This window comes from Anomalospiza imberbis, chromosome 6 (genome assembly GCF_031753505.1).
Source record: "Anomalospiza imberbis isolate Cuckoo-Finch-1a 21T00152 chromosome 6, ASM3175350v1, whole genome shotgun sequence".
In the NCBI taxonomy this organism is placed as follows: Eukaryota; Metazoa; Chordata; class Aves; order Passeriformes; family Viduidae; genus Anomalospiza; species Anomalospiza imberbis.
The window spans coordinates 33,726,793-33,749,043 of record NC_089686.1 but is presented as its reverse complement, the minus strand read 5'-3'; the positions used below and the strand labels follow the sequence as shown (position 1 = coordinate 33,749,043).

Below are 22,251 nucleotides of genomic sequence, written 5' to 3'. Positions count from 1 at the left end.
AGCTCTGATCTGAGGGTATGCCTTGCAGCCATCTCCATGTCCTCCCTCTGGCCTCTTAAACTAATCCCATCTCAGCTGTTGAGCAGAGTGGAGGGGTGCCCTGTTGGGGGGTTGAGGTGTCTGAGCACAGCACTCCAGCTTTTAGAGTTCTCTAATGCTGCTTCTTATTGTGGCTTCTTCCCATTCTGCTCAGCCTAGAAATGGAAGCAAATATAAAAACCCTTATAATGAGTTTATGCAGACATATTACCAGCGGCTACATACAAAGACTAAAACTGCTGATGTGTCTGTGTTCCAGCTGTTTTAATGCTTTGAGCAGAGCCGGTCACTTTGGATATTTCTAAATGCAAGTTTGAAGCTCAGTGTGGGAGGTGGAAAGAGCAGAAGAATTGCTGGGTTTTAGTTGTGGTGGAATTTCTATTTTGTGTGTATGTGTTTTGTTTATTAAAGTGTGGTTTGTGGTTTCTGAGCAGTTTCAGCAGAGCCCAGTGCCAAAAGGAAACCTGAGCTAGTAGCAGTAGTAGGGTGAGCTGCTCATCAGAATGTAGCACAGCTTTACAGAGATGTGTGGATACAACCTTTGCAAATGCTCACCTCCACCAGTAGCTTGTACATCCTGTAGCGTATCTCCCTAAGGACTGGCTGCACCTGTGGTCATGAATGCTGTAAATGTACAGCTGGACTCACAGTGAGCTCCTGTGCTCTGTTTGACAGGGAGGTTAAAAATTAATTTGATTTACATATCACCTGATAATATATTCTCGTCTTGCAGGATTTCATTATGTTCAAGGCTAAAATACAATTTTTTTAGGTGGAAAAATAATTCCTTGCTCACTGAGCTAGTGATCATTTCAGTGTCTGCTGTTTGAAACTTTTGGGAATAAATGCCATATGCTTCCAGGGAAAAGGAAGAGAAATGGAAAATTCTATATTTATATTCATGTGTAGTAAAGATTTTTCATATGGTCATTCTCTCCAGCTACTGCTGGACCAAAGCCTGTTGCCACCATTGCCAGACTGAGATTAACACTTGTAACACAACCCTCTTCACTCAGCTTTTTTTGCAATTTCTTTCATGCAAGAAAACACAAAACTAGAGCCCATCTTCCCTTTTTCCTCCTCCCCTTCCAGAACGAGTCAGTAACAGTTATCATCTTGCAATTTTCATCACCTCTTCTCTTTAAACAGTAGCAGAGTCAAATAATAATCTTTGCCTGACCCTATTCAAATTGGTCACCTCAACTATTCATCATCCATCTCCCTACAGGTAAATTGAAATTTAAACCCTACTGTTGCCTCTCTGCCCTCCTTTTTCAGCAAACTACGATCTTGTGAGCTGCCATGATCACTTCCCAATGACTGTTGTCCTAGAGACAGCTTGCTATCACCAGCAACTGCATGATTGGTGGCAAAACTGGCAGCACTGTGTGTGCCCTGTGCCTTGACAATGCTATGGGGAATGCTGGCATGTAAGGGGTCCATCAGCAATTCCTCATTTGTATCTGTGAGGTGGTTTCCAAGGGGAATTACATCTCCCATTAAGTGCACTCTGTAAAGTACCATCCTACCGGGTACCTTATGGTGGACAATGCCTTTAAACAAGTTCCCGCAGAAGGTTCCCGCACTTTCTTCTTAACACAAGAAAGTGGGAGCATGAAGCATCTGAACTACAGTTCCCAAAAGACATCACAATTCCACTGCTAGGGCAAAATTCTGCAACTTGTAACAAAATATTTTTGTCATATGCACCCTTGCTGTAAACAGACCCTTTTCTGTAGAGCAGAAAAAAGGCCAAATTATCAGAGCTATCCTGAAACTGTCTTTTCTAAAAATGGGGAATTTGCAGCCATCAGTTAGGTACACTCACAGTTTAGGAAGCAAGTATATGGGAGTATGGTTAGGGTTGAAATGGAGCTACAGTAAGGAAGAGAAAATACTAACAAATACTGTGGAGTTGCCTGTAAAAATTTGACTTTGGTTCTGCTGGGATTTTACTCTTCTTCTATCTTTGCTCTTTCCTAAGATATTTGGTTTAATACACAGTAACTTGGGAAATTTGTCATGGCAAAAAAGAATTATTCCAATATTCCAATCCTCTTTTTTTCCAGTCTAAAGCTGGTTTAAGAAAAAAAAAATGGTGTCTAGTGCTTTTTATTAGAAATTGCTAGCACACCATAAACTCAGAGGTATGTTAATTTTCCTTGATGAAAATACATGATTTTTCTCTGCTCTTTCAGTCCTCTGTCTATCTGAAGGCTCCTTTTAGTGAGGGAAAACACTGGAGATTTTTCTCCTATTCCTTAACTGAGCTAATGTTTTTGTACCCAGCATGATGCCTCCTCTGGTCTAATGCAGAATGCACCTTTTATACCAATAGCCTTTTCTATAAATGGACAGGCTTTGGGTATGTGTGGAGCACAGGAAGAAAAAAAACCCAGCAAAGTTTTGGCACTCACCATCCAGTTTACATCATACGTCCTCTCTGACCTCATCTCCTAGAAATGAGAAAATGCAAGAATTTCACTGTGTCTGTGGCTAGTGCTTAAATCACAGTGTGTCCTCAGCCACTGGAGTTGCTACAGATTCAGCTTCTGCATTCAAATATTTCATGTGCTTTCCTGACTGCCCTGTGTGCCAGTTTCCTAAGCCAGACACAGTAGAGTGGTGTTAGTAATATAGATTACATTTGGGCTTGTCACATCTTTTCATAGGGTGACTGTGGAGCAGAGCATGACTTTAAGAGAAGGCAGTCCTGGGCTGGTCCCCAAATCCTCACTAGTCAATGGCAATGTCCGCTTGGCCAGGACATCGATGCTGGGACTTGTGTCCCCTATGTCCCTTTGTTCTCTGTCTCTCAGAGAACATAGTTTGAAGCCTCCAGCATTTTGACATGGAAAAATAAAAAAGAGTAAACATTTCCTGATGGGCTGAACTGGCTGGTTAGCAGTGTTTTCCTCCCAGTTCCTCCTGCAGTGTGTTTCCTGCTATGTTCCCTTAGGCTTTCCTGTCATCAGGATGGTGAAAATCTTGCTGCTAGGTTTAAAAAGAGATCAATTTCCCCCCAATAATATCTGGTGAAGTGTTCTGCGTGACTGCTATTAAATAACGCAGCAACTCCTTAAGGCTCCTTTGGACGTGGTTAGAGTCATCAGACTTCTTCTGTCATTCTGCCACTCTCCCCCACGGTGCAGGGCCTGAACCCAACTCCCAGCAGTCAGTGGAAACATTCTTCTTGGTAGCCTTTGGATTAAGTCCAGAAAGTTTGCTGCCTTTCCCAGGCTTTACCTAGGGCAGCTATTCTAACAAGTTCAACACCCTCCCAAAGTATTGCAGATCCCTGGTGCATGTGTCTTTAAGTCTCGCTTCCTTTTTTCCTTTTCATAGAAGTTATGGAAAATTAGACTATAAACCTGTAGCACAACCTTTTAAAATAGCAAACAATACTAATAGATATTAGCTCAGAGCTACTGTGCTACTAAGAACTGGAACCACCGTTGTTAATGGTTCCGACTGAATAAAAGATCAAAGAAAGAAGAAAACAAAAATACCCAACAAACTGGAATGTTTCTCTTTTGCTTTTAATCCTTGGTATCAGTCCCACATCTGACTTCATTTAGATAGTGTTTCTTACTTTGATAACCTACATAAACAGTCTCAAGACAATATAATTAAGATAAAAATACAAGGTTTTGCTTGTGAGATCAAGACACTCTTTAAAGATTGCATCCCCTTAAAGTATATTGTCCCTAGACTCCCCGGCTGAATTTTTGGTGGCTGTGGGCAGGGCCAAGGAACATGAGTTTGGAGCAAAGACAGCAAATTGAAGGATGCATGGGAGAGTGCTGTGCTATCCTCAGCCAGATGTTATGTTGGGTGAGCCAGCATTGCCTCCATCTCTCTTAGTGCAATTGCTGGTCTCTTGGGATGTCTGAAACATTGAACCACAGTAGTCTGGAACAAAACTCCTGCTGTAATTATGCCCTATAGTAATTTTTAATCTTCAGCTGTCCTTTTTTTCTTACTTTGTTCTAAGATCTGCATCCTGGTCTGAACACAACATGCTGGGAAGATGTGAACGCCCCTTCTTCACTTCATTGTACTGCTCAGCCTCAGTGCCCATGTTTGCTGGGTCCTAATCTCTGTGAGGGACTGTGCCCTAGATGCCTGTTACAGCTCCTGTGTTAGACAGCCATTGCTAAGCTGTGCTGTACTCCCACCACTGTTCCTGGTGCCTTGGCTTAGATGCTCTACACTGCTTTTGACTGTGCTGTCCAGGTGTACCCACCGACTTGGCACAGATCGCTCAAAGCGCACCTCAGTACCAGTCAGGACTATGTCTACTGCGTGAAGATAGGCAGTCCCATCACTTGCAGTGCATGTGGTGTAAGTCAGTGCTAGAAGCTTGCAGTGGCATGCAGGTGCCTTGAGGCCCATGAAGATGCTCGCTAATTATACCCTCCTCTGGCTGTGGTGTTCACTGAGAAATAACTTGCTATTCAGTGCTATTGTAGAGAGTTTAAATCCTATTGTATTCTACTCTTAGATGACACATTCATGCCTAAGCACAAACATGTCTTAAGATTCCAGAAAAGACCATCTTCACAATCTCACCACCCATAGTAGCTTTCCTACTTATGGTATCCAATTAAAAGTAAATGTCAATGCAATTCAATTTAAAATATGGCCATTACCTTAATAAATACTCGTCCCCACAACCACAGGACACAGAGACACTGATCTGTACAATTTTTTTTTGTTACTAGTGGTTTCATTTAAACTGGAAGTGAAAAAACTATTGAACCTACAGCTGTGCAAATATGTGAGGCCACCTAAGAGTTAAAGCCTGGGAGGCAAAATTCCTGTGGTCAACTCCCATTAATTCACTGAGGATCTGATCATCCTGACACTGGTTGTCTGTGCACTGTTGAAGGCCTGCAGGTTCAGGTAGCCAGGGAATGGAAGCACTGGTAAGCTTGTGTCATACTAAAAAGACTTACCTTCTCTTCATTAGTGAGAAAGTGTAGATCTCAGTCCCATCCCAATTGTCTGTGCTGCCTTTGCAGAGGTAACAGCAGTAAAAGGGGATAACTCCTGCTGCTCTGCTTGTGTGAATGAAAGGAGCACATCTTCTTGGGGGTAGATGGAGGAGCAGTTCCACCTTCTCAGTCTCTGTTGTTCTGTGTGGAGGTGGGAGGAAGAAAGGGTGCTCAGGTGGTCCCTCTTCAGGGTTCCCAAAGCTCAGTTCTGTATTTTGCACTTCAGAAGACATTTACTGCTCACATGGGTTAGCAGTGAGACTTTTTTACAGTGCCTTCATGTAAACATTCAGTAATTTGCCTTCCCCCAGATCAGTTAAATAATTTTATCCAACAATAGGTGTGACGTTCCCTGCTCTGACCTGACATTTTATTTATTCCAAAATGGCTGATGAATCTCCATGCAGCTCTCACACAGATTTCCAATTATCTTATGTTTGAGTAATGGCAATTATTTTTTTTTCTGACCTCCATGAAGCAATCCAATCACACTCACCCAAACAGCTGCAGCAGTAATTTTTGTCATTCATCACTTTCAAACGTCCTTCAGTTCATGTTTCTTCAGTACCATCCCTTTCTTCACCTTATTAAATATGAGGTACCTGGCTCTGTTTAAAGGCCCTGTTTCAACCTCTCCCATTCTTACCTCTGCTGTGAGATGTAAGCCTGCACTTGTATCAGCCCCTGATGCTGAGCTGTCTGCTCATTGCATTTTCAGTTGCTTTCTTTCTCGTTTGTGCTGCCTCACTTGCTTAGGTGTGATCTGCTATAGACTGGCACAGTTACATTGGTTCCCTTATGTTAGGCTGGCAGTGCTAGCAGCAGGGACCAAACCAGAGCAGAATGCACTATGGCAGGGAATGTAGCTATTGAGAGCAACCTGATGGCTCCAAACATTGGAAAATGGGGAGGATTCAGGCCTGTGGTCTTGCATAGGAGGCTGCAATTCAGACATGTTTGTGTCACTTGTAGGGATTGTGAACTGTTTGTTCCTTTTTCAGAAAGGATCAGTCTTTGTGTTTGTGTAGGATCTCTCTAGTTTACTATGATCTTGATATAGAAAATGACAAGAGGTAGGGTGTGGGTGTGCTGAGACCACTGCCAAGCACCCTGACACTTCCACCCTCATCTCAAGTCTCACCTTGAAGTGCTTTGGAGCACAGAGCAGCTTTTCACCCTGTGTATGGTAGTTCATAGCACAGTAAGATCCATGTGCATCTTCAGGGCCTTTACTTCTTTGGTAGCACATGTGAATCAGAGTCATCTTGACCCAGGAGCAATTTTCTTAATTTTGGAAAATCCTATTTCAGATGAATGACCTTAACAATTGCAGACCTTGTTCAGAAGGTGACTCTTCTGGAGCTGGGAATAACCTCTCTGGAGCGGGGAATTATGCGTTTCACAGTTGCAAATAGCTGCTGTGAGAGCTCTGAATGTTGACAGCACATTGTGTCAGGGACAGTGATGGTGGCCAAGGGGATAAATGTATTCAAAAATCTTACTTCTTTCTATATGTTTTATCCAAGAGTTGGTGTTACTGGTGATGGGAGTGAAGCCCAAATACATCTATGCCATGTAGCCTATCTTTTCTGATTCCTCAATCTTTGACAGGGAGCTCTAAGGCTTCATGCCAGACACTGTTTTGGAGGCCCTTTCTTGCTTGAAATGCAGCTATCGTTTCTTTTATCCAAAACATTTGCCATCATCCCTTAGAAAACCAGATTATTTCAAGATTTTTATGCTCTAGAGCTGCAGAGGCCCTAAACTTTAGCCAGTGCTTTGTGCTTGTTTTGCAGCATCCATACAGAGCAGTGGGCAATACATTCAGTTGTTTCAATTAATCAACCTGTTTACATAGATCTGTATTTTAAAAACTTGGATAAATGAAGGTGTAACTTCCTCTTCCTCCCTTTCCCATCATCAGCAAAGTAAACAGCCAAAGAGGAGCCACAGAAAAAGCACCACCTGTGAATCCTCCCAGGAAGCTCTGGGCAGTCCCAGATGTCTCTGAACCTACACTGCAGAAGGGCTTTCAGCCAGATCAGCTCCTGCACTGCTGGCTCTGTGGACTTAATACAAACTGTCAGGTCCCACACATATTCCTTCATGGCAGAAGCAAGACAAATCTTCATTGGAGCAGTTGTGTTTGTGTCTACCCGTGAATCCACCAGAAGGAAGTGCTTCCCTGACCTGCTTCAAGTTGAAAGAAGTCTTGTACCTTTGGCCCATGCTCTCAGATAGGCCAGAGCTGAGGCAGAGCTGCATGTCCTGATTTGTGTTACGCTGCCAGGTGTTCTCTGTCATCCCCCCAGCCTGTTCTGGGACCAGGTGGGTGACACCTTACCTTCGCAATGAAATCAGTACTGTGTCTGAATAAACCTGGATGGTGAGCTATAAAGTGGAGGCCTGCCATCAGGAATATAAGGCTGCTTGTGCAGGTTTTCATCCTGGTGTCTTGGCTGTATCCTGTGCTGAGCAATTGGAGTTAAGCTTCCAGGAATCGAACAGTCTGGCTTTCAGTGGTTTGTTGCTGCTTTCCAGTCTATAAATAGTTGCATCCTAGTGTGGTAAAGTGGTTTCTTCCAGTATATCCTGAAATGCTATAAAGCTTGTGGGAAATTCAGCATATAAAATGCAGAGACAAGCTCTGTTTAATTTTTGTTATGCGAGAGCTAGGAAGCAAGTTGACATTTATGAGCTGATTTCATAGGAGAGAGGAGTATAATAAAGAGTCTTGCTAGTCTGAGCTTCATGATAAACTCTAAAAGACCTTTCTTCTAGCCAGTTGATATCCTTGTATAGTTTTGGGTTTTTTTTTTTTCATGGTTTTTGCATGTTCAAGGGCTTCTTGTGTTTTCCTAGCTATTAGTGCTCTCTGGTAATTCAGGAATAAAAAGAGCTTATACTTTACTGATCTGAAATACCAGCCAGCTCATTGATTTAATGGTCAGTAGCTTTCAAATACCAGAAGCAGATTCTTTGTGAGATGGTGCAGCTCTGTAGCAGAAGTGGAGTTAAAGGCTCCAGAGGCACAAATGTAGAGGAGAACAAATATTTACCCTGTGTTGGACAGGAAGTGTGCTGGATTGAGATTTCTGCCCTTGCCACTTCAGCCTGTTCTTAGCTAATAAAAGGGCGTGTTCTGGCTCCAAAGCAGTTAACACCATGCACTGGGAAACCACTGTGGAACAGACTTCGAGTTTTTCTTTTTTTGTCCTGTCTTCCAGGATATAAGAATTAAAAACTGTGCAAGACACTGAGAACTGTATTCCACTGAGCAAAAATGTAAACTCCTGCACTGAATTTACTTTGTACTTCTTGCAAGTGATGTGCTGCTAATTCATTGCCAGTGTCCAAAAGGATGAATTGGCTGTCAGAAGAGTTTATTTTCTCTATGCAGCAGCTCCTAGCTCGTCTAGACAAAGAAGGACTTCAGTGGAGAACTTCACACTGCCAGTGAGATCCAAGCTGGCTTATGCTGTTACACTTAGGGGTAGAGCTCTTACTGCTGTACTGTTGTTCTCATCCTGAGCTGCAGAGATGGGTTTTGGAAAGTGGCTAAAAAGTGACTGAGTTCTGTGTTTCCAAATTGCAGGGGCTGTGCCCTGGGGTTGCTAAATGCAAGTAGACTTATAGTTGGCCTTTTCACCTTCAGTAAGTCTTTATGCAGCCACCAGATGGTTCTTTGAGCAGATGCTGGTACTGCATAATACAGTAATAATGGTACATCCCGTTTTCAGGGCATAGCACTCGAGAAAGTAGTGTGGGCTATATTTTGTCTTTCAGCTTGGAACTCAGCAGCTGCAATTAAGCCAGAACAGTGCATTAGCACTGATGCTAGTAGTACTGAACTCCTTTTGTGGAGGTGGTGAAATTGTGCTGCAAGTGTTTGTAATGGTTCCTTCTGAATACCCATATAATTCCTTCAGCTCTTCTAAAAGGCCAGCTCTATTGGAAAGCAAAGCTCTTCATTGTGCAGCCTTCATCTCATTGAGCATCATACCTGTAATTCTTTAGAGGTCAGCTGCTGATAACGTAACTTGTCAACACAAACCAAGTTCTTTGAGCTACCCCTGTGTCCTGGAGACTGGGCTTGGAACATAAATACCAAAAGGGCTTACCAAATGCCTTTCTTCTTTTCAAAATCGTAATGTGGCTTCAAATGCAAAGCAACTTGTAATGAAGGTATTTCAGGTTAGAAGATGAAATTGGAGAGTATGGCAAATGGTTACTTTTCTCTTAATTCAGGGTAAATGAAAGGCACTTTGAGTGGCTCCCTATACTTGTGATGAGGTTTGTCTAGAGGATCTGCAATTCCTAGAGTTCCCCTGAGGGGAAGGGACAACCATTTTTGAGGATTTTTGGGCATTCTGGCAGACATCCAGGCACACCAAGGAGTAATCCAAGAGGTGTAGTATACACAAGTAGGGCTGTAGTAGGTCTGCACTTCCTCCATCACTATTAAAAACCAATAATATGTATGTGTATAAAGCTTCTGTCACTTGCAGCACATGGGCAGAGAAAATATTCAATGGGCCAGTTGTATCTCATGAACAGCCTTTTTAATGCCCAGCTTTCTTCACTAGGGTTATTGATGTGTTCTGTTATGTCCAGCCATAGCCTTTCTTGTGCTGGGGGTTGACAGGATCTAGGATTACTTTGTAATTAATGCCCAATTAAATGAGCACCTCCTTGTCAGCTTATATCACAGACTTGTGCAGAAAAAGAAGCTGCAACCAAGCCTGTCAATTGAGTCTGTGTTGAATGTGGGGAGGGTGTTAAGCAGCCACCCACGAGACCCCAGCATTTCTTCCAAGTGCTTTAAGATGTGAAAGGAGGATTCAGAGCAGTAGCATTAGGAAAAGGAAAATCACATGAGACCCTGAGAGGTAATGCTAGTAAATGAGTTACTGCTGAATGAGGGGAAACTGGAACTGGATTGTGGAGCTTTATTTTTCATGGCTTCTCCAGCCAAATCCTTCCAGTTAGTAAGTTGATGATGGCCTAGTCTCTCTGTTCAAGTAGCAAGAGAGAGATAGTTGTGGTGGCCATGGGCTAGCATCCTCCTTAATTGATACAGTATGTTCAGCTTCCAGGCTACCAAGGTGGAAGGGATCCCATTATGGGCCAGCTGGACTGCTTTATTAGTAATCCTATTGCTTAAAAAAAGCTCTGTGTGCAGTTTTCTGCCCCTTATAATAAACTATTTAATGTTATTAGAGGATTGCATCAGTCCTTGTTTCAGATAATTTGAATAAAATTCCTTTCAGCCTGGACTTGGGTGTAAAAGTTTTTGCAAGAATTGGCTGCTTTGTCCCAGCAGTCCTGTAGGAATGTATGATGTTGCAGTAAGCAGGAGCCACGGAGGGTTGGCATTCAGGCCAGCAGGGAATGCAGCCCAGCTGTGCAGTCAGAAGCCCGGCTGCCCTGCTAACTACATGTCTAGCAGAAGAGCAGCACTTGCAGCTGGGTAAATTGATTTTGGTTTTCAGCCATGTATGAAGTATTGTTTGAATATCCTGCTTTCTTTTCTGGCGACTAGAAAGGGAGTCCTGCTGTCATTTCTCCTACAACACTAGAAGAAAGCCTGGGCTAGCACCCATAGCTTTCAGCCCACTCAAGACCTCCCTTGGCAGAGCACACGTGTAGACAGCATCAAACTGTACTACTAGACTGAGATTTGTGTGCTAGCAGCTCCATCCCCCTCTTAAGAGGAGCCAAACCTTTGTGGACAAATCTCAACAGCAGGGCTGTGTTGAAATATTCGATTAAAATTCATCCCCAGCATGAACACAAGGAATGAGGGTGCCTTGGTGGCTGTGAACACTGCTGCTCTTTGAGCACAGTGGTGGTGGTCTGGAGAGGCAGTGCTCCAGTGAATTCTTCTGTTTAAGCCAGACCTTTCTCCTGTCAGAAAAGAGGCAACGAGCAGTGCTCTGGCTCAGTTACAGCTTCTCCAGGGCTGTTGCACAAATATGGCAGTCTCTTGGCTGTGTCAGAAAGTTTACATTTACCCATGGAAAGCAGGGCTGTGTGGAAGAGTGATTTAGCAAGGGGAGAAGAGCATCTGGAAGGGTCAGATAAAGCTGGAATGTCACTGTCCCAGCCACAAAGAGATGAAGCTGACCATTTATTTATTTTCTTAGTATCTGTCATTTATGTGGCTGTGGTAGCTTCAACATTTACACTGCTAAAATTGCTCAGCAGCTGAAGTGCCTTATGACTGCCTTCTTTCAGCAAAGAGCTCTCTAGATTTGCTCCAAGTAGTATTGGTGCTGCTGCTTTTGAGGCAGAAACATTCTTTAAAATGTTCACTTACTGTCCTGCTTCCCTAGGTTTCAGGATTTCTGCCTGAGCCACTCTGGTACCAGAAAGGTACTCAGATTGGAAATAAGTGTGGAAGGGAAAGGTTATTGGCTTTCAGGGGCAAAAGCAAATGTTGAGAAAGTGCAAAGAATACCAGAGGGTGCATGTGTGTATGCACAAGTGGTATGGCTAGGTTAGCAGTTGTCAGGGCTGAGAGACACCTGGAAGGACCTAGCTGAAGATGATACCTCATTAGAGTTTTGGTTGCAGGACTGTCACCTGGCTGTTGTTTTAACTAACTCATGACTGGGAAAGGGTTAATACAGTGAAGAAGCAAGGACGTTTCATGTTGTGTCAAGAGAAAGGGTCTGCAAGACTGGTATATATAGGTATGCAGGTAGCCTTGCAGAGGATACCCCAACAGTAAATATGCTGAGGCAGCAGAACAGTTAATCATATTTGCTTGCTTTTAATAACATTTGTTATTCTTTTTATTATCTGACAGGTATATATTGTGGTAAAATACCAATGTGCTATTGTTTGTGCAGGACCTATTAGCCAAATAGCAAGAGTTGATCTTGATGTCAGGGATCTTGCTGATTAGGCTGAGATGTAAAAGCAAAAAAAAAAAAAAAAAACAAACCCAAACAAACAAACAAACAAAAAAAACCAAAAAAAAATTACAAATCGTAGCTAGATAGGAGCAGGGAGTACAGAGAGCAGTGATGAGAAATGCATCTATATACGTGCAAACACTCGTGCTCCTTCATCAGACATCTTCCATAGTGAACAGTGAACAAGAGGCAGACCTACAGGGGTATCCTGGCAATCTGTTGTGTCCAAAAATAAAATTGAAGGTACAATATATGGAAAGATCCAAGGGCCAAGAAACACAGCTCTCTTTGCACCTCTTGTGTAGTTGCCACAGAAAATTTATGGTGTGAGGTTTCTGTGCTGTTATTTAACATTAAGTAGTTTTCCAGCTCTGAAACTTCCATAAGCCTCAAGGTTAACAGACTGTTTGTTTTCTTGTCTTTGGGACAGGGAGTTAGAAGTAAGCAGGAGAATGATCTGCAGACTTCTGTGTCTGCAAACAGCAAGGAAGAACCTCTGCTGTTTCTGCCTGACACTGTATTTTTGCCCTCTGAACTGGGTGCAAGTCACCTCACCACAACAAATGCAGGTGTGGTAGTTTTTTGTTTTTTTTTTCCTTACCTGGCTGCTCCCAGGACCAGGCCTGCACCAGAAAGGTGGCTGGCTGCTTTTGACAGCCCTTTCTGCTTTTGAAACATGTTTGCTGGTGCCAGGCAGCCCAGCAGGGCTTAGCTGTCACCGAGCCTATTGCCACTGGTAGCTGTGACTCAAGGCGTGGGGAGGAGTTGCTGTGTTGCCCAGAAGGTGGCTGGGGTGAGTGGGAGGTTTCAGTAGGTTTCCTAGAATAACAAAAAGGATCCTCTGCAGATGCATGAAGCCAAGTCAGTAAAAATGGCTCTAAACAAGACTGCCAGGATTGCAAGACCTGATCAGTGGACAGTGAAAATTTCAACTCTCCCTTCTTTTGCTTCCCTCTGCTTTTCTGATGCATTTCTCCAGGCTTCTCCTATCTGTCAGATCTCTTTCCAGTTTACTGCTTTGAAGTATGAAGGTATTTTACCCCTCTGCAGTACGTACAGTAAATGCAACATAAAGCTATTTTCTGATGATAGATATTGCTTTGGGTTGATCTGTGGTGAATACAGTTTGTGAGTCCCACTGCAGTTATTAAACACATTCATAATCCTGCTTTCTTGTAAAGTGGCCTAATGTATCCATATTGGGATACTGGTTGTTGCTGTTCACATATGCTGTTGTGCTGCTTGTAGTGTTGTGCTTGTTGGAATTCTTGTGGGACATGAAGATGCCTTGAGAAAATGTCTGCACATCTGGGAATTGTCTCATGGAAACTGTGTGTTCCATCTAGTCACCCTTCATGGTCCATGTTCTTGAGAAGCTGAAGTGTCCATTTTGCCACTCATGGCTAGTGGCAGTGTTTTGTGGAATTGTGTCACTTGAGCCTGTCTGAGGCCATGATGAGATGGAGATGGTTCCAGTTGAGAAGTTGGTGCTGGCTCTGGGACTTTGTTTCCTACCAAGCCCTAGGTGACCCTTGCAGCAATAAAAATACTCTCACTGATCTAGTTATCCTGCCAGGCTTTTTAATAAAGCAAAGTTTAGAAAATTAGTAGTTTGCATTCATCTGTGTTTCTTGAAAGTGTAGAACTGGTGACTCTCTTCCACCCTCAAACTGTGCAGAGGGATGCCCAGTAGAGCTGTATTGGAGTTATCAGTGATTTAAAGCAGAGATGTCTGATCTGCTTTGGGCTGATGGAGAACAAAACTGAAATTACTTCAGAGAAGTCAGACAAGAAATAAAAGTGCAGCCTTGTGGCCTGTGAGTTATCTCAGGGTTCCTCTTCAAATTGACATGAATTTTGTAATGTCACCCAGGGCCAGACACTAGCTCAAGGTATTTTTCTTTGTCTGCTTTCCAGATATGAGAAGGAGGTTCATGGGCATCCACAACCTTTCTGACAAAACTTGCTCTCATACTTTGACATGTGATGATGATGATGTAGCATTTGAAAGCATCTCTTCTCTCATTTGCCCTTTCTGGAAGAGTGAAGTAGCCTGGCTGCAAAAGGGAGCCAAATACATTAACCTCTCTTCTTGTAATACAGCTCAAGCAGTAGAATGAAGAAAATAGCACCAAAACGATGTACTTCAGGATACAGGGCCCTTTTCCAAATAAAGCCACTCTTATTAAAAAAAAAAAAAACCCACCACCTCTTTTTTTTTCCTCAGGAGATTAACAATAAAAAGCAATAAAAGGTGCCTAATTACTTACTCTTCTTTTTTCCAAGCTTCCAAATCTGTAAGGAAACCAGGCCATTTTGAAAAAAAGAGATCCCAGACTTCCATAATATATGCATCTGTCCAAAGGGCCATTGCCATAAAAGTATTTACAGCTGTGCTGTTATCCTGCTCCATTCCTTAGTCCCAGTGGAGAACAAGGCCTGAGCACAGCAGTGGAAGGCTTGGCAGCTGTTGAGCAATGATTTTTCCAAGGAAGTGTTCTGCTGCACTGTATGTGGTCTGGTGAACTCAAATGAGAGCAGGTTAGTAGTGAAAGCCCAGCTTTGAGACACTGAAGAACAATCATGTTGCCATTTGGGGTAATCTTTCTTTTGAAATCCCATGCATGGGATAAGTAGTAAAGCATTTCTAAATTTTTAGTGTGCTCTGATTCAGTATTAAATGAGTCCTTCTGTGGTTCCCCAGCAGCTTAAAATGGATGGCTGCTGTGGTCCACTCCACCCTTCTGCTTGGCCCTTGCGTGCCCAATTTTCTTTTGTAAAGGCTTGTTAACATTCTGCTGAACTGCCTCCATGCACTACTGAGCAGAAGACCAGTCTTTAGAAAGTGAACAATTTTCTTTGCTGGCTCAGTGAGTTGAATTGGCTCTAGGACCACATCTGGGAGAGGGAGGAAAGACTGTCCTCGTGGTAGTACTGAGCTTTTGGATACATTCATTTTTGAGTAACCTCAGCCTTCTATTTAGAGGGTGATAGAGGGGTTATCAGGTTGTACAAAGGAAAGGGTTTACTTGGTCTGCTATTCAAACACCGGGAAACACATTTATTAGCACTTGAACAAACTTGTCCTCCTGGTTGCTACCATTTACTCTTCAAACAGTAGTTTTGTGTCAAACAGCTTCTGCACATTCAGATGAGAATCAGCTCTTTGATTCACCTAAGTCTATGCCACACAGAGGTGTCTGACATGCTTTATATTTGCTTTTTGTGCTTTGACCTCAAACTTTTCTCTTTCAGACTAGTTCACATGGTACTCTTTTGAGATAACTCCTGTCACATCTCTTGGAAGAAATGCTCTCCCCTGTCAGTGCCCCACAGGCCCATTGTTCAGAGCATGGGCTTACAGATTGCAACCACAAAAAATGTGGTGTCATCTGTTGTGGTGAAATTAATTTCTCTCACATGATAGATACTTTTGTCTTGACTAGTTGAGGTCAGAAGGTGCAAAAAAAGAGTTTTGTTTAGCCTGTATAGTACTGGCTGTATTGTAGTTTGGGCCTCAGTCTGTCCTGCACTTCAGACTCGTATTACTATTCCAGTGGTGGTGCATGGTATCACTAATTACAGAGTGCTGCGATTTTATTTTTGAGATGGCTGCAATGATGCTTCTGCCAGAGGCTCTCAGGTAGTGGGAGTTTGGGGCTGTGCTAGACAGTAGTGTCACTAAGTAATGGATGCCTGTATCCTTTCTAGGACCTGCACTTCTGCTGAGATGGGTGATACTATCCTGGTTCAGAAAGTATTTATTCCTCCATGTGATGGGGGAGGAAAGCTGGGATGGTCACAGGAAAGGGAGGTCTGCTTAGCAGTTAGTCAGTGAGAATGGAGACAGCAGGACAGACACTACTGGGATGTGATTTATGTGGCTGAGGAGCTCAGCATGCTCTCCTTCAGTGTCTAAGAGTTGCTAGGGATGGAGTAGGCCAGAGGTGGTTGAAGAATGTTTTGGTTTTTTTCTCAAGCACCTCTCTAGAGAAAAAATCATCTGGAATGTTGTTCTTTGTTCTCCTTCGTATTAATATGTGGTATCTAATACCACTGGAAGTCTTTAGCAATCTGAGCACTGAGCATGGTTAAAAATCGTTTTCAAGGTATTCTAAGCCAAACAGAAAATGAGAAGCCTCTCCAGAATATCAGATGTGCTAGAGCTGTAAAATGACTGTCTCAAATTCCTTCTGCTGCAGAAACATCCTGCAACTTTGGGTGTTTAGAGGTGCAAATGCTTGTGCTCCACAAGGACATGGGATGGAGAGATGATAACTTAATGAGCGTTTGTCATGGTACTTAACAGCACTGATTTGGTTGGGAACTGTTGTTTGGTTTGTGGGAAGATTACTGACTGCTTTTTTTTTCCTTCCTTTTTCTGTGTTTTAGACATTTACAGCATGGTGTAATTCTCACCTCCGCAAGGCTGGGACGCAGATTGAGAACATAGAGGAAGATTTCAGGGATGGTCTTAAACTCATGTTACTTCTGGAAGTCATTTCAGGTGAGAGAGGTTCTGTGTGGTGCTGCCCATGCAGGATACGGCTTGCAAGGGCTGTAATGCTGCAGTTTTTGCTGGAATGGAAGAACAGCTGCTTCCTGATTCGGAACAAATTTCTCCCAACGAATATATGTCTCCAGCACTGGCCATCTTGGAATGTACTCCAAAGCTCATGGCCTGTGCCTGCTGCCTATTGCATTCCTGCTCTGGCTTCTTGGCTTTTCTCTGCCTGTCAGGAATGCACAGCCTCCTGTGAAGATCCAGGCAGTGGCTCTTACTGCTTGGCAGGGCTGATGAAGCAGCTCTGGGAAGTGTGGGAATGCTGCACTGGGAAATCATACCAGAGCCACATGGCAGTAGGAGTATGATAGAAGTTTCTGGAAGAAGGGAGTAAATCTTCTGTGTCATTCAATTTCAGCCATGACTCAAGTTTTTCCATTCTAGTTTCAATCTGAGCTCAATGCTCAAACCTTCATGGGGGGAAAAAAATCCCGAAGAAAAGCAAAATCCCTCTGCAATAGAAGCAGTGGCATGGACAAGTTAGGTCAGATTTGGTATTACTCTGTGTCACAAATGGCCCATTACTAGAGAGTTATCTCCCAGGGATTATTTCATATAAGCAGTAATCGCTTTTAATGTGCTCATGAAATAAATACCTTAGTAAAGTGTTGTAGGAGGGATTGAAGGAGGGCAGGACTGTATTTATCAAACTGGGGTTGTTCACCCCAGCTCACAGGCTTTGTTTTGATGGCTTTTGAGCCAGTTGCAGCAATTCAGTGACTTGAATTCCTGACCTTGGTATATTTTCCAATTAAATGGCCATGACAGTAGCACTCAGACTGCCTTTCCTATGTCCCTTTTCTTTCCTTAATGTCCCTTTTTCCATTTTATGCAAAGATTCTGTCAGTTTATTGTCAGTGTTTTTCAAGAAGTTACGAATATAGCGTGAAATCTCGGGGAGTTTGCCCATGCTGGTGGTTTGGAGGGATTTGAGTTCGAAATACTGTTAGACCTTTGCAGCATGCACATTGTTTCTGGGGTGCCTGTAAGAAATGAGGTAGCAGAGTCCTGTTAGTGTATTTTCTGTATTTGTGTTCCCTCAGAGAGGCAGGTCTGCAGCCTGGATGCTGGGCCTTGATTAGAAGCTTAGCTTCTAATAGTTGGATTGGAAGATAGGGGAGAGAAGGATGTGTAGGAGAGGGCAGATGAGGCTTGGTGCTAAAGCAGGGGACCTTGTATCTCATGCTGCTTAATTTCCTTGCATCATCTCCCACTCTTCCTCTGCTGTTGTCCCTTTGGTAGCCCACTGGCAAGGCCTGTCATATCCACCTCTGTTTGAGAAGAAGCCAGCGGCTTCCAATTGCAATGGCGTGGGCATGGCACGTCCCTGTCCCAGTGCAGAGCAGCTCTGTGACTGCAGCCTGCTGCTGAATGACCAGTGGAGGACAGCTGGGGACTGCATCCCACCAGAGGCCATGGTCCTTCACACCCTTAAGACTGAGCATCCTTTCCCTAGAGACAGCAGAAGCTAGAATGCAGCTCTCCTAAGTGCAGTGGCAAAAAAAAAAGAGAAACATAGCACATTTTTTCCTCATTTTGCTTCCATCATGGCAATTCCCTTATCCATTGTGAGCCCCACTGCTCATACAGAGCTTCCTTCCAGCTGCCAGCTCCTCTAGCAGCCCCTTAGGTCCATAGCTGGGGAAGTAGCAGCCCATAAGGGGAGCAGTGTAGGAAGGTCAGGAGTCTCCTGATGTTTGGCAAGGGCTCACCTGTATGTTTTTGCCACGGTTCCCACTCATCATCTGCCAAAATGGTGAGTCTCTGGATGGCTCTTAGGCCTCCAGTTCCAGCTTCTGGCCTCTCAGCTCTTGGCTCACACTATCCTCTTCATGTATTTTGGGGGACTGCAGAGCTGCTGATGGGAATTTGGCGTGGGAAGGATTACTCTGTCGTGCTGATCTCCTCTAACCCAGAGTATGAGGCCCTAAGAGCTTTCAGCCATGAGAGTGCTGGGCCAGCTTGTCTGAGAGCCATGTGGAGCTGAGTGCCTCCTCCACCTGGCTGACCTGTGGGAGTGAGGGAGCACTTGTCTCCCTCTGCCCCTGCTGCAGGGTGGCTCCTGACACTCTGCCATGGCAGGAGGGATGGAGCCTGCCTCGGGGAAGCTTCTGGAGACCCTGCAGTGGAAGAAGGACTGCCACTGGGACTGTGGGAAACCTGTTTCAGGGAGGGAGACCCTCCCATGTGTCCCTGGGAACACATTGGTGCCAGGCATCTGGGGCAAGTAGGAAGCAGTTTTCCCATCCAGTGCAGTTTCCCAAGGTACGGGAAGCAATGATGGTCTGCAAGAGGAGAGTGCTTCAGTTGTACTTGGCGTGGTACCTTCTGGTGGTGAGCTGTGCTGCTGACAGGTCCCCTTTCAGCCCCACAGGAGCCCCTTGTTCCCCAGTCACTGTACAGCTGGGGAAGTTCTATGGACTGTCCTGGGATTTCCTCAATGCAGGTCCTCTCTGATTGGCCTCTGTGGTTGGAAGTAACAACTGCAGCCCCCCTTAGAAACTGCCCCAAAAGATACACTTTCATTTTTCACGATATATGTTTCCTTCTCCTGACAAAGGCGTTTTAAAAATAATACTAAAATACTGGAAAAGGCTGAACTTACATTTAATACTTCTAAAGTAAAGTTGTAAGGTGCTTTTTTCCCCCTTGAAACAGAGTCAATAATTGAAATTTTTCCCAAATAAATTTGCAGGGAACTTCTATGCCAACACATCCTTGCATTGCTTGGCTTTTACAGCACAGCCTTGGGCTAGTACATGAGAATCAGAGAATGGAAGCAAGTGGTAGACCATTTTCATTTTGTCAGCTAGGAGAAGTACTGAGAAATAAAGCCAGTAACACCAATAGCTCAAAGTAGAACATATTTCTAGCAGGCTTCCTTTTAACAGTCCACATCATTAATAATGTATGGCATGGAAACTGATGATGCTTTTTTCTGGAAGTCTAAGTCTCTAACAATGTCCAAGTCTGAAGGAAATAGTTATTGGGTTTTGAAAGCTAAAAAAGTTCACCGAGAAAGGATTTGAATCTGAGAGGGGTTTGCAGTCACCTCAAGGACTTGAGGATCTTGTGGCTGTCACGGGGAACAATCCTGCTCTCCCCAGCCCCAGGGAGAGCAGTTCAGATGCTCTCCACTGCACTGGCATTGCACATGTGGCCACAAGGTGAATTGGATCAGCTTGCTATTCCAGCTGAAACCTAATCGCTTGTCTTTATTTTTCTTTTTGCAAGGCTAGTTTACAGTCACACTGAACTGAAGGAAATAGCTGGGGTTTAGCTGGCTCAACCCATTTGTTGACATTTGGCTGCGTAAGACTGCTTAAGTCTACTGTAAAATTACACAGTAAAATGTCATTGTCAAACTGTTGCAAATAACTGTCACCAAATATGCTTCAACTTTTCTTAGAATGACTAGCATTATCCAGGTGGAAAAATAAAGCAGTGTACTGTGACATGTACTTGAGGTTTCATTAAAACAAAAAAGTTGGGTTTTCCTTTTAATCCTAGGAAAAGGAGGCAGTACCATAAAATACACCTTTTTACTTAAATTGTCAGACATTGTTTTCTTTTGAAAATGAATCTGGTTTTATCCTTTAGTGTGAGAGATAATGACACCAGTTTATAGTAACCACTGAAACACTTTTAAAGGATTGTCATTTCCAGACATTTTTCCTTTAGAGGGCATGGTTGTGGAGATACTATTCTCTTTGTTTTAGCTTTTCCTCACACCTGTGTTAGGAAACAAGCCAAGTACTTTTCTTTCTCATGCTTAGACCTCAAATAAAGGGTTTGAGTCAGCTTACATTTACTTAAAAATTCAGTTCAAGATATAGCTGAAGTTTTTTGAAACTGAATACGTCAAGTGACTTGCCTAGACTTGCCCATTTGATCTCCTTTTATTTACACCTTTTTAAAGTACAAAATCCGCTTGGGTTTTCTTTAGATTGTTTTTGTATTCTGGAGCTTGTGATCTGGATGTGGATGTTCTCTTCTGGATGTGGATGTTCTCTTCTGGATGTGGATGTTCTCTTCAATTCTGCACCTGTTGTATACACGTGGTTCCTCAAATCCCATCTAATTATATTTCTGTTTGAGGTTTCTTTGAAAAGTCCACCTGTCCAAGCTTTAATTTCCTTACTCTGTGTGTTTGGGTTATTGTTAGTAAAAGTAGACTGTAGTTACAAGCAGCCTATCAAGAAGGACATGACTGCATTTAATGTACCTCTTTCAAATAAATAAGGTTGGAAAGTGCTTTTCCAAATCTACCAGCTTTGTTGCAGTCAGGAGCTGGGTGTTATCCTAAGACTGATTTCTATCAGAGATTAACCTGTTCTTTCCTCAGGGCTAGGCTGCTTCCTTCTTTGTGCCTCCGTATAAACATTTAGAATGCTCTTGTGCAAAAGACCTAGTATAGAGTTAGAAATACATCAAACTTAATGGAAAGGAGTTGATGTGACAGTCCTTACAGTTATAAAGCCACTTTGCCAAAGAAGTAATTTTATTCCCTGTTACAGGCAGTTTTTTGGCCATTCAGTGGAGAGACTAGAGAGGTAGGAGGTCTGAATCTTGGCTGGGGGAAAGAAAAGGCAAGGTACAAGATCACCCTCATACTTGACTGTAGGTAGTTCCAAGGAGAGATTTGCTGTGTAAGTTGGGTGTTGCAAATGCTGGGGGAGCGCTCCTCACCTGTCTTTGTTGGGGGTGGGGGAGTTTGTGCTCTTTGCAGGCCTCATTATCTGTGGCTAGGGGAGGCTGGTTCCATTGCCAAGCTCAGTGGAGATTTAACGGATTTTTTCATTTCTGATGCAAACCTATTCTGAAAAGGACATGTTTTCTGTTACTAATTTATCTGTGATGCATCAAAAAGATACTTTTCTGTCTGATTCTTTCTGGGTGTGCTTAAACAGTGAGTGTGGCTGTCCTGAAAGGATGCAGGGAGGTCTACTCTCTGCCAGGCTGAGCACGGGGAGCCACACCACAGGAAACATGCACCAGGGAAGAGCAGGTGCAGAATTGTTTTCTAATACTATTTTTTGCCTCTTTCTTATCAGGTGAACGTCTGGCTAAGCCTGAAAGAGGCAAAATGCGCGTGCACAAAATATCCAATGTGAACAAGGCCTTGGATTTCATTGCCAGCAAAGGAGTCAAGCTCGTATCCATTGGAGCAGAAGGTAAAGGAACCATTTTTCTGAGCCCAAGCTGCGCTTAGCCCTTGCCTTTTTTTCATAGCAGCATGTCATTTCTCTTTGCACCTCCCTAGCCCTACTGTGTTCTTGCAGAATAAACAATTGAGTTAAAAATGGGATATAGTAGGCTTTTACTCTGGTTCTAAATCCTGTCTTCACACCAGGCTGCCAAACCTGATTTCCATTTGGGATTATTGGTCAGGTCATCCTGCTTTTCTCCTGGTTCTCATGAGTTAAGGAAAGCTTTGAGCAATGGCAGAAACAAATTAATTGAGGTATTTCTCAAATGAAGAAAACTCTGAATTGAAGCATAGCAGCTATTTGTATTTAGCTTGTTTCAGAGCTGCTGGAGAGGATCTGTTGCTGGGGGACATTGCATGGGTCAAAGCCAAGTGCAGTCCCCAGCACAGGACAAGGACCCCAGAGGTTCCAATTGTCATGGCTTCCATGTTTCTGGTTGTGCACCCTACATAGCTGGATGCTCTGGCTGGAAGCCTTTTATCATTCTGGAGAGACCAGTGTGGGCAGCATCTGGGATGCCC

At 43.5% G+C, this 22,251-nt stretch overlaps 1 protein-coding gene across 5 annotated transcripts in view; it reads left to right on the top strand.

Annotated features, from left to right (window-relative positions):
• The window catches only part of ACTN1 (actinin alpha 1), an 87,386-nt gene that overhangs the window by 24,960 nt on the left and 40,175 nt on the right, over positions 1–22,251 (top strand). For all 5 annotated transcript variants that reach the window (XM_068193199.1, XM_068193197.1, XM_068193198.1 and 2 more), the window contains exons 2-3: positions 16,349–16,463; positions 21,575–21,694. In XM_068193199.1, coding sequence (XP_068049300.1) covers positions 16,349–16,463; positions 21,575–21,694 — 235 coding nt within the window. The remainder of the gene's footprint in view (positions 1–16,348; positions 16,464–21,574; positions 21,695–22,251) is intronic.